The sequence below is a fragment of the Pelodiscus sinensis genome, chromosome 1 (assembly GCF_049634645.1).
Source record: "Pelodiscus sinensis isolate JC-2024 chromosome 1, ASM4963464v1, whole genome shotgun sequence".
NCBI classification, from domain to species: domain Eukaryota; kingdom Metazoa; phylum Chordata; order Testudines; family Trionychidae; genus Pelodiscus; species Pelodiscus sinensis.
In genome coordinates this window covers 154705511-154718400 of record NC_134711.1, presented here as the reverse complement: position 1 = coordinate 154718400, position 12890 = coordinate 154705511, and the positions used below count along the sequence as shown (strand labels likewise).

At 40.2% G+C, this 12890-nt stretch overlaps 1 protein-coding gene across 14 annotated transcripts in view; it reads right to left on the bottom strand.

Moving 5' to 3' along the window:
- The window catches only part of BBX (BBX high mobility group box domain containing), a 189098-nt gene that overhangs the window by 50082 nt on the left and 126126 nt on the right, over window positions 1-12890 (bottom strand). For all 14 annotated transcript variants that reach the window (XM_075908083.1, XM_075908117.1, XM_075908164.1 and 11 more), the window contains 3 exons: window positions 10184-10251; window positions 2909-2989; window positions 488-568 (listed from right to left, as the gene is read on the bottom strand). In XM_075908083.1, coding sequence (XP_075764198.1) covers window positions 488-568; window positions 2909-2989; window positions 10184-10251 — 230 coding nt within the window. The remainder of the gene's footprint in view (window positions 1-487; window positions 569-2908; window positions 2990-10183; window positions 10252-12890) is intronic.

The window sequence follows — 12890 nt, the reverse complement described above, 5'->3', positions numbered from 1 at the left end:
ACACAGCAGGGCTTAGCTCAATTTGCATAGCTTATTTCGGGGCATGTCAATTGTGTAGCTTATTTTGAAATAGCTTATTTCAAAATGGGGAGCATCTGCACTGCAATTATGTCAAAATAGAGCGTTCTTCCTCCAACTTCCCTTATTCCTCGAACAATGAGGGTTGCAGGAGTCGCAGTAAGAAGTCCTCCAGCTTGACAGTATTTCGACGTTATCTTGAAATAACTGCCTACTGTGCAGATGTGGACTAAGTTATTTCGAAATAATGTTCCCGTGTAGGCTTACCTTTAGAGCGAGGGAGAGTGCAGGGGCAACTCTTGAGCAAAGAGATAAGCTGAAGTGCAGGAAGAAGGAGAGTGTACAGACACACAGAATATTGCCTGTACATCTCCATTCCCCCGCTATGCGTGCAAAGGCTGATCAGTCATAATTAGCAATATCTGTTCCTCTCTCCCACTTAAAACAAAAAAAGGTTACGTTGCTATACCTCCGCAAACTGAAACAGTGCCGACTCCTCAGTTTGTTTTGCAGCCACAGGGGCATCCGGTTGTGATGGGCTTGAAGAGAGCTGTAGGGGAAAAGAATGGTTTTGTGACTAATTATCTAGCTTCAACATTGTTCATTTCTCATACCAAATGTACAAAGACTCCCTATATCCAAGGCCATGAAGATAACTACTGTAGAGAGTACTTGTCTTTCCTAACGGACTAATCAATGGTAATACATCACTTTCACTCTTAAAATCACTATGAGAATGAATACTACATAATAGCTTTTAAGTGCTTTTACTGGCTCATTGTAGAGTTAAAATAGCAATATAATAAAAGTAACACCGTCTCATGTTTCAGAGTTCAATGAAAGAGTTATTTCATTCCAGTGTGCTGGCATTTACAAAGCACAACAAGCAACTTAGTTTGGAACATGTGTGGATGCAGACATCACAAAGGCTGCACAAAACTACAGCAAGGCACTGGATAAATTCCAGTAGAAAAAGACACCACACTTTATGTTAGTATGGATTGGGTTATTCACAGAAGGAACCAGAATTTCAGATGAACATTGGGTTTATACTGTGATCTATTTTTTACTGCCATAAATGCCTACAATGCAACTGGAAGCAGGTTTTAATTTCCAAGGAAATTAAGGCAGGCCAACAGATAGGCCTCTTACATGAAGCATATATCAGTAGTTTCCAGCTTGCTCACCTACCAAAAGATGGATTCCCAGTTGTGGCAGTGGATTGGCACTCTACCCTTCCACTGGGTGAGGAAAACCCAATGGAATTTAGTGGGAGGTCACCGGGCCTAAATACAGCACCTAAAAAATGCTGCACAATGTCCCCCTGCCCACTCCCTGAGGCATTGCAAAATGAGCAAATGCAGTCAGCAGGTGAGCTGTAATTTCCTCTGTATGTTCACAGGCTTATCAGGAAACCCCAAGCAAAAGGCACTTGTGGAAAATAGTGATTTTTGCTATTTTTCAGAAATTGTGCAAAATACAACATTAAAATATTAGATGATGAATATTTATTTATTATCCCCACTATCACCAAAAATGGATAATATACTTGATTAAATTTTAAAATGGTGATAAGTGATATTACTATCTGGCAGACTGCATTCCCCCTCCCTTCAAAAGTGAAGCCATTAGCTTTTAAGAATTCAAAGCATATATTATACATTTTATCCTGGCTATTATCTTTCCTGACATGTAAAGGATCAGCCTATTAATATATGTCAGGGGTTCCAGGATCTTAACTTGGAACCTTGGGATTCATGGATTGAAGCCAAGACAAAAATCCCATTCTGTACATGCCAGCATTTATTTATTTTGGCAGTGGAAGTGGAGGGGGCAAAATTATTAGCGTTAAAAGGACAGAGGCTCAGATTCACAGCTGGTGTTTATCTGCAAAGCTGGATTATCTGCACGGGAGCTAGACTGATTTACACCAGCTATTGATCTGGCCCTAAGTGCTTCATCTTTAACTGAGTGTCTCTGCAAATGGGTTTAGATTAGCCCTTACATTTTTTAATCCAAGAGCTGTACAGAATTTAGCCACAAAACACCCCTTGGACAGTTCTCAAGAACTGCACTGCTCATATGTTTATATGTGCACATCATTTCATTATTTACAATTATTTTAACCAACCAGAAAAAAACTGTATTACTCAAAGGAGCCACAGATGGTCAATAAGAGCTTAGATTCTCTCTGAGAACAGATACTACGTCAATGAATCCATTACACTTTAACTAAGTTTGTGTACTATTCATAAAAGACACGAGCAGCGCCAAAAAGAAGCTCTGAAGGTTTAGAAAGAAAGGCAACAGTGAAAGGGATATAAAGTACAAAGTCTGCCTTCTAGGACAACTGAGAATTCAGGACACAATCCAAACAAGGCATAGTTTTAGGTGGGACTGTTCACACATTTGTAGCGACTAAGGTGGATTAAGTCTTTGCAAGAACAGGCCCTTAGCATTTGGTCAGCTCTGTGGCTGTAGATAAAGGAAGACTGTGGAGCGTCCACAGGCTCATAGAAGCCATGCAATTACTTCTGACTGAGTCAACTGCTAAAATGGTTACACTGGTTCAGATATGTAATTAAACAATACAGAACTCTATCACAACCTTGGCTTCTCAGTAAAGGGCCATGTTACCTAAGGCCATTCCTACACTATATCTAACTGAATACTTCTCTGAACACTATTACAGCATTGTGTTTAGGGTTTCCATCATGTTCTACATTCACTTTTCTGCAGCTCAAATCTGGCTTCCCCAACTGGTAATGAACCATTACCCATAAATAACAGACCAGTCTCTTTCAGCAAAAGTATTTGGGATTTCTTTTTTTTTCCTCCCTTGACAAAAAAAAAAAAAAAAAAAAGGATCCTCCTATTTTTAGAAACTCACCTCTGCAAACTGGAACAATGGTGACTTCTGACACGCTTCAGTAGAGTTAGATGCATCAGACTGGCAAGTACTTGGGGAAACCTGAAACAGTGACAACAGGGAATAAAACATCAATGATGTGCCTACAAAGGCAGAAGCAATATCTAGTAACAAGTAATATTGTGCAGTAGCAACAGCAGCATTCAGAAGCAATGTTTAACAGAAGATGGGCAATCTGTGCATACATAGAAGTGAATGGTATCAAAGCCAAAATCAGTAATTTATTATCCTTTTTAATACACCTCACAATAGTTTAAACAGCAGTTAGGCCCCAAAATAACGGTATTTGGTTTTGATTTTCAACTTCATCATAGTTGATGAACCAAATATTAAACATACATATAACTTGTGTTGTTTATGCTGTGGGGACTGCTGCAGCTTCTATTTGCAAATTGTTTATGGAGAAAAAAATTGAATATTCCAACAGTAACTCACTATTTCAAAACTGATGGAGTTTGCTACGTAACAAATATGAATTTACTTATAACATTGAAAAAGAAACCATGTACTTAAAAGCAAGGAAATGGTCACTAACTCTTGCATTGCTCACATAAAGAAAGACATGGCATGCAATTTTCAAAAGAGCTTAAAGTATGTCTACACTACCACCCTAGTTCGAACTACGGTGGTAATGTAGGCAACCGGAGTTGCAAATGAAGCCCGGGATTTGAATTTCCCGGGCTTCATTTGCGTATTGCCGGGCGCCGCCATTTTTAAATGTCCGCTAGTGCGGACTCCGTACCCCGCGGCTACACGCGGCACGGACTAGGTAGTTCGGAATAGGAAGCCTAATCCGAACTACCTAGTCTGTGCTGCGTGTAGCCGCGGGGCACGGAAAAATGGCGGCGCCCGGCAATATGCAAACGAAGCCCGGGAAATTCAAATCCCGGGCTTCATTTTCAACTCCGGTTGCCTACATTACAACCCTAGTTCGAACTAGGGTGGTTGTGTAGACATACCCTTAGTGACTTATGATGATTTAGGACTTTCCACTGACATTCACTTAGCACAAAACAAACTAACCAAAATAGAACATTTAAAACACTGTTTTGTAGGTCAGAATAAAGGCTACTGTGATTGATTATGCGTTGTACTTGATTTTCAAAAGCACGTAAGTGACTTAGGAAAACAAGTCCCATTTAAAGGATAATATAAAATAGTATATTTATGAAACATCAAAATTTTTCAGGGTAAACTGCTGTCTCAGGAAATTTGTCTCAGAAGACTTGTATCTGCAGCTTAATAGATGTGTGTAGAAGCAGGGCATGATAAAATTATGCACCTTTTGTAAGGTGACCAATAGCCAATTAAAAGTGAAGAGGCTATGTGGAACTGTGGGTATGTACACTCTCTCACACTTGCATATTAAATGACAGGCTCTAGGAACACTTCCCCACAGAGTTTTTATATGTAATTTCGTGCATTAAGAAGATGTTAAAATATTTGCATGAAAACATCAATATTTGATAAGCAAACAAGACAATTTCCCCAGCATTGATGTCTTAAATTCTTCACCACGGTAAATTTGCCAATGACAAACAGATGTTGCACACCAAAATACAGAGGCCCCCAAATGTCCTTGCTGATTTTCCAGATACATTCTCTTCCCCCACACCCTATCTTCCCCATTTACTGGTTGGAAATGTTGGTTTTAAGGTGAGGGGAGACTGCTGGTTGTATTGTATTTTAAATTGTATTGTAAATGAGTGAAAGGCACTGAGAACCCTGGAGAAGTACTCTTTTTTGATTCATTCATATGCAAGTTGAAAAATTGACTCAGCAGCAACTGAAATGGTGCAACTTTGGACTTCACGGACTGTATATATTTGTGAGAACACACCTGTCTGTGGGCTGTAAGCATGACAACGTACAGAAAAAGCACCAGAACGTACAGTTGTCCTAGCTACAGACTACTCTTTGCAGTCTAAGCGCAGGTAGTGGCAAGGAATTTGTTACTTGAGATTCTGCTCTCACCATGCTGCCGATGATTTCTCAGCTCATTTAGCCTTCTATGTTTACTAATGGACTACTGCCTCCACGCCCGCCGCCCTCCTGATGATCAATGCAATTCACATGCGGCTAGTGAACGAGATTCTACAAACTCCACAAGTCTATCTAGACACCCTCCTGCCATCTCCCCTCTTTAAAGAAGTTACCCCCACCAATTTTATTCCAGACTGTTGGTAATTCATATCCCAATAGAACCTCATCAAACAGTATTTGCTATTCTGAACAGTTATTTTGCTTCCTTTCAACCACAGTCTAGCATCAGTGAGTTGTAGCAAGATCACAAAATACAGCACTTGTGAGTATAGGACAGACTATCATAAATTATTGGAACCTAATTATAATCATCACAACAGTTGAAAAAGGAACATTTGTGAAACACACTCCTTGACTTAACAGAGTTGGTTTATTTCAGGCCAGTACACTGATGGGGAATATGCCCAAAGTAAAGTTCCTCAGAGTTGGCCCCTATTTATGAAATTTATAAAACTCAATTCAACTGTCATGCTACTCCAGCCACTAGTGAAGTCTGACATCATAAAAGCTCGTGGAATACCAGTGCGAAATATCCTCGAGGGCTTAATTTTGCTTTTCAGACAGAGCTCCACATGGTGGGGGAGCAGTAGACAGTCCCCAACAGAAGCAGAACTCTGCAGGCCCGTACGGGTTTGTCTACACAGCAGTGTTATTTCGGAATAACAAAAAGCACGTATACACAGCAAGACATTATTTTGAAATAATATTGAGCTGGAGGACTTCTTACTTTGACCTTACTTCTTACTGTAACCCTCACTTCATGAGGAGTGAGGGAAGTCAAAGGAAGAATGTTCTTCCTTCAACTTCCTGCTGTGTAGACAGCGCCAAAAGTCAAGTTAAACTACTTTGACTTCACCTACGCCATTAACATAGCTGAAGTTGCTATCTTAATTCACCTTTTGCCTGGCAGTGTAGAGGTGCCCAAAGCAACTAGAGAGGAGAGCCTACTCCACACCTCCTTGTCCCACCATTTTGTGGACATATCCTGCATGGGGCTAGTCAAGGGCTGGAAATGTGCTCTGTTCCTGGGTGGACATGCAAAGGGAGAAGAGGTTCCTTGTCACCTTACACTTGCACACACAGTGATGCTGGAGACTAGGCAGAATTTCTGGCTTGAAGCTGTTTGTGTGACTACAAAAACACAGTTATTACTGAAAAAAGAAACTGTTCGGGATGGCAGTATAACCATGGCTATAGGTAATAAGCCCGGACTAATATTCATCTTGCAGGGTTTGATATAGGCATAATTAAAATCAATTAATTAAAAATCAAGTCTGATTTTTTTCCCTTGAATTCCCCTCAGTTCTGCCAAACATTCCCCACCCACTACACCAAATTATTTACTCCCAAGCTAAGAATAGCTTTTCCAAGTCCAGGTTCAGATGTACCCATATGAATTTGGAATTGAAACAATGAAAGAGTCTAAGACCACTGCAAAGACTTGCATGTGAATAGCCCAGCTGAGTTTGATGTGAAAGAATGTAGTTAGGTCTTTGATCAGGGCCTAGAATGGTAATGGCAATCACTAAACCTCTACTTTTGCTGTTCCTCTCTTGTCCATTCCAACGCGGTATCAGCTTACCCTCGGCAACACACAACTGACACTGGACCATCTCTTGTGACTTACACCCTAGTAATGTAGCTCTTTGTAGTTATCAGTTGAGCCAAGGGCTCAACATCCATCCCCCAAACAGCACAATGCATCCCTTCTACTTGAAGCAGAAGAGAAACATCCTCATGCTTTGCTCATATTCTCGCTTCTCCTCATATATTCCCCAAACTTAGCCTAAAGTAAAAAGAGTAAAATAAAAAAACCTGCAGTGATTGGCACCTTAAAATACTTCAGACCAGTGGTTCTCAACCTTTTCAGACAACTGCACCCTTTTCAGGAGGCTGATTTGTCTTGTGTACCCTCCAACTTCCTTTTACTTCAAAATTATTTGCTTACAAACATCAGATATAAACGTACAGAAGTGTCACAGCACATTATGTTGGAGAACTGGCTTACATTCTCATTTTTGCCATATAATTATAAAATAAATCAATTGGAATATAAATATACTTACATTTCAGTGAATAGTATATAGAACACATATAAACAAGTCATTGTATGAAATTTTAATTTGTACCAGTTTGCTAGTGCTTTTTAATGTAGCCTCTTGTAAAACAAGGCAAATATCTAGATCAGTTTATGTATCCCCGCCTTGAAGACCTCTGCGAACCCCAGGAGTATACGTTCCCTGATTGAGAAGCACTGCTTTTGACTGCAAAAGATTATAATGGGTTACACAGATTGAGGGCAGGGGGAATAATGAGTGACAGCAAAATTGCAGCACTACTGTTCAGAGGAACTTCTCTGAAATAACTCATCGAACCCACTAGGTGTTGCTATAAGTCTAACAAAAATCTCCACTAACAGGATAACAGGATATTGTCCGTGGGATGTCAAATTGAAAACAAGAGGCATTTCCCCTGGAGACAAGTTAACACATCCCAAACCTTTTTCAGATTCTGTTGTTCCCATAAAGCATTTTGCTTTTGTTGTGTGCACCTTTAATGTCTCCTGACCACCTGTCTAATAAACTCAATTTTGTGTTTAAACACTATGTTGGCTAGCAAAACTGAACCAACAGTGGAAAACAGTGTAGTTGGTTGAACAATTATGAAAACAGGGATGTAGCTGGCAGCATGATGAACAAAAGGAATGGGGGCAGAAACTACAGCGCTACAATGCAAATTCCACTGTTGATTCATCTTTTCTCCTTCTTCATATATACACATTCACAGCTTTTACAACTATGAGTAACATTTGGCACCTCATTTTATGTAGCCTTAACAAGGAAGTCCATGAATGTCAGCTAATTTATTGAGGATTAACAGTTCTGTATCTTCATATTCCAGTTAATCTCCAAGAAATGTATGTTAAGACTAGTGTCCCCCTTCTTTAATTTAGATTTAATAACTAGTAAAGCACTTTAGCCCATATTACTGTCTCAACAGTGATGCCTGTTCCTGGGGGTCTGTTTTACCATCATGGGTTGGTCTTCACACCGTGCACCCTGAGCTAAATGCACCTACAGGATGACACTACTACATGCTGCATTTGCCAAAGGATCCTGAGACGGGTTAACTGACATGATTCTTGTGAATATACCCCAAGCTGAACTCATGTTACATAGTAGCAGATCTTCAGTTTGATTTCCACCTCTCAGCCCCCTGCTTCAGAAGCAGAGCGCAGCTGCTTGTGCTGGAGGGAGTGTAAATGCCAGCATTGAAAAGGGATTTGTGAAGGACAACTACCCAAATAACTGATGCCTGGAATCTGCTAGGTCCCTAGTCAGTGCAAGGCTGCATGTGCATTCTGGTGAATTGTAGCACTCACACACCATGTTTTAAATCTTAACTAATTGTCACAACAGCCTTGGAAGTGCCATCTCAGTGACTTAGCTGGACTTTCTCTACGATTGCTCTTTCTGGCTGCTGTGGGACGCCCTGGCACCTAGCAACAGAATCAAAAGCAAGTCAACTGTCTTTTCTGTCAAGGACAGGACCTTGTGGGGGAAAGGGAGGAGTGAAAGGGGAGATAGGGGCAGGGAAGGAGAAGGGCAGATAAAGAGTAGATGGGTCTATAACTATTAGAGTACATGGTGCTATAGAACCTGGATGGTGCTGAAGTTCAGCATTTGTTGGCTACTAGCAAATAGCTGTGAAACTCATTGGTAGCATTCATCTTGCCGTCTAGAGACAGGCCCACATAGATAACTGCAAATTGCATAGCTTATTTCAAGGTAATTTCACAATAAAAGGCTATTCTGAAATGTCCCTTAACACTCATGAAACGAGGGTTACAGGGATGCCAGAATAGTGTGCCCGTTATTTCAAAATCTATTTTTAAACAGCGGGCTGCTTTAAAGACATAGAATAGCTAGTTTGGGATACTTCCTGTATCCCGAAATAGCTCCGCAGTGTAGACGTAGCCTTACTGTTTTCAGCATTTGCAACAGGAAAAATATTTCCCCCCCTTCTGGAGCCAAGCAGGTCATTTTATATACTTTTTGGAATAGGAATGTGTGTCACATGTCCAAATTTTTAAAGCTGGGCATCAAACATCTCACTTGTGGTATACAATGCCCATCATAATGCACTGGTTTGGCATGAGACACCAAATGTACGATTTGAACCCTCAAATGTACCCTAAATAGTAACCAATCTGCTGAAACCCACAGGGTCCCTCTGCTGCCAGAGAAATGAAAAGACTTTTTTTATTTACCAGATCCTACATAAATGTAAAATGTTTGTATTACAGTTGAATGAATTAAAAAACATTTATACCTGCTGTGCATAACCGAGCCCTAAATAACAGGAATAGGCTATAATACCTTGAATGCATGCTAACTCTTGCAGCCTTTTCAAGATGAAAGCTTACATATGGCCAATGTAAATATATTATTAACTATTTATTTTGCTCTCTCTTTCAAAGACCCAAGTCAGGAAAGGGACCGAGTTGTGCCAGGCACTACACACACACGCGCAGAGACAGTCCTTGCAATCCATGCTCTAACAGAATCAGAACATTTCAGCACTTCTGGTTTTGACAACAACGATCTCTTAATAGGAGTATGTAAGGGGTCTTATTCTCATCTCGTATCACTGAAGTCGATCCGCGACATTATATGGCTACAGTTCAGAAGACACTAGGTGAGTTGGCAGACTCGGGGGTGGCCTGGCTCCTTAGGGGTAGAGCCTCGGCTGGAAGGGGTGGGACCAGAACAACCAGCCCATGGCACTGCCCTGACTGCATCCCTTTCCAAAGTGTGCTGCCTGGTGCTCTGTAGCATGCCGCGTACGGCAGCAGCAGCGATTTTAAGGCCCCTCTGAATCACTGGGCCCTGGGGCAGTTGCCTCCCTCCACCCCCCATTAGCAGGCCTGAAAAACACACCAAAATCATGATTTAAAGAGAATCAAGCCATGCTTCACACACACGGATGCGAAATGTTGGCTAAGATGTATACTGAATTAATATATATTAATATAAATATATTAGTTATATAATATATTGCACATTAATATATCATATATAACAACATTAATATTTATTTATAAAATAATATAAAATACATTAATATTTGTCGAACATTCCTATTCGGCATTGCTACTAACTGATGGGTTGGGGTGGAGAGACAGTTACTTACCTCTGGTGCAGTCAAGGCATGTTCCCCTGCTAAAAGCAGCATACTCAGGCCTCCCATCTGTGTAGGATCTGTTCAAGAGAAAAACAAATATGAAGGGGATTCATCTGCATGCAGAAAGGACCCAGTGTCCATAGTGAAAAACCTTAAAAGGCTACGTGTCACAGATAGTCCAAAGCAAGATGCCACAGAGCCAGTCCAAGAGAATCACAAATCACCATGTCTACATTCCCTCTGGGATAGACATTCAAAGCTGTATGAGGGATTTCATTGGATGTGTGTGATTTTTCTCTCCTTTGTGTGGATTTACAATTTTACTGCCACAGGTTCCAAGCACTGTAGTAGTGGACAGACATCTTTAAACCTGCAAGTACGATCTCATACCAAGCACATGCAAAACAGGACTAAAATCACAAATATTTACTATGGAAATGAAAGCTCAGAATGGGGAGTAACCCTCCCGCAGCTGCAGAACAAGAGGAAGCTTTCTTTTAACAAGAGAGAAGCATGTTTGCTTTTTGATTATTTTTTAACCAGAGCTGAATTGGGTTCAAGTAGGCCAGGCTGACAGCTCTGGACAAGGAAGCCTTCTCTTCATCCATAGCACCAATACAGCTCAGGCATATGGTTGGGCAAATGGCCCAGTTATCACCCAGTCAATATCGTATGAGGTAGGGTTGAAGTAATCTTAAAAAAATAAATGTCTGATTTTGATATTACTCCTCCCAGGCCTTCCTGAATGTCAAGAATTCTACTAGTAAAAAACAGTGAAAGCAATAAACAGTAACACCGTGCACTTACAGAGTGTCTTCTTCTGGGATCTCTCAAAACTTGCCTTCTTTATTATTACAAGTAACTAATATTAGAGCAATGCCTCTAGGCTTCCCCTGTTATGTTAGGTGCTGTACCTACAGTAAAACACTACAAGAACTTACAAGATAGACCAAGGGGAGGAGAAAGAAAATAATTATCCTTATTTTACAGATGAAGTATGTCTATACTCAACACTAAGCATGGACTTTGATGCAGGTTTGAGCCCACCCCCCGCTTCTGTTCACACACAAATAAAAAAAATCAGTCTGACTCTGGTCAGCAAGCATTCAGGGCCTGGATCTTGGACCATGCTAGTGTGTGGGTCAAAGTGTGAGCCTGCCTGTGAAGTGGGTCCAAGTGTCCTGGCATTTTGCAGTGCAGACAGAGGTCAAACCGTAATCTCAAATTAGAAGAGCTGCTTACTACAGTATAGATTAGCATGGCTGGGTCTAGTAATTTTAAGATGAGATTTACAATACAGCACGGATGCTCAAATACAGGCTGGAAAACAGAGAGTCCACAAGCCTCGGTCCTACACACCTGGGGCTACAATACTCTGTAGGCTTACCCTGAGGATCAGGGAGATAAAATCACTTTCCCAAGTCTCATACGCTGTCTGTTACAGAGCTGAGATTTGAGCCCACACCTCCAAAATTCCTGTCCATTGTGTTGATCAGACAACCATTTTTCTTCTCGAAACTTTAGGAGCCTTTTTCCACTTTCCCATTTAATTTCTCAGGGGTAAAAAATGGAAGCTTGATGGGGCCAAATACAGGTTTAAAATCATCGTAGTAAGGAGAAGATAAAGTAATCCTCAAAATGAAAATACACTGGTTTGGTGCACTGATGTGGAATTTTTAAAAAGCAGGGGACAGAAAAAACTCTAGATGCAGAAGGCAGGACAGGAGTGGAATTCAGGCACACTACACAACAGAAATACTGTCTTGCCAGACCAAACTGTCCAATTCTAAAAGCCCTCCTCACCAGAAGAGCAGTCCAACTGCACTGACAGCCAGCAGTTCTTGTCCTTCCAGTTGCGGGACATCAAAGCAATGGAATTTGGTGGGTGAAAGGAAAATATTATCCTTCAAATACAAATGACCATGTCTATGATCGTCTGCTCCAAATCTCCGTTTCTACTCATTTTATTTTCTAAAAGAAGGTCTTGTTTCTCTCCCCTTTAAATGAGTACCTTCTTTATCACAGGGTAAGATTTAGGGTTTTATTTTAAAGTGTTACTGTAGTTGCAACATGAATTTAAAAACAGAAATAAAAAGGGAAAAAATGACAGCTTAGTGGAAAGTGTAAGTTTAATTTTCTGCTTAAGAAAGTAAAGAATAGTCATGTTGCAGCTGAAGCAGAGAGCTGAAGGTTAGCTGTCTGCTCTTGAGGACAAAAATACTGCTACCAAGGTTTCAAATTACAAAATGAAGTAACAGAATGGAAAAGAAGAGTTGTGTGATAACACACTGCATTATGTGTCTACCCTTTTCTCTTTAAGTGTTATTTATGGCACTAAAGACAAACTAAGAAAGATAGTTTAAAATGGTAAATACTATTTTAAAATTATGTACAGGTATTCAACACTAATAAAGAAGAGATCTCTCTCATTATAGGTTTTATTCAGAAAATAATATTAAATATTAATAGTATCATGGAAGTTGATTTGTGACCTTAACTATGGCTTTCTTTCTTGTTAAAGCAAACAAGAGTATCACTTTGCAAATGATGTACTTTACTGTTACTGGATTATATCTAATAAAAAGACAGACACTGCAAGAAATGTCTATGCAAGAGAGACTTTGTACAGAATGTCTGCATGTTAAATTATTTAAGTTTTGCCTCGTGCCCTAGAAGATACCCCATAGAGAGAGACATCTTTTAATAATACTCCATT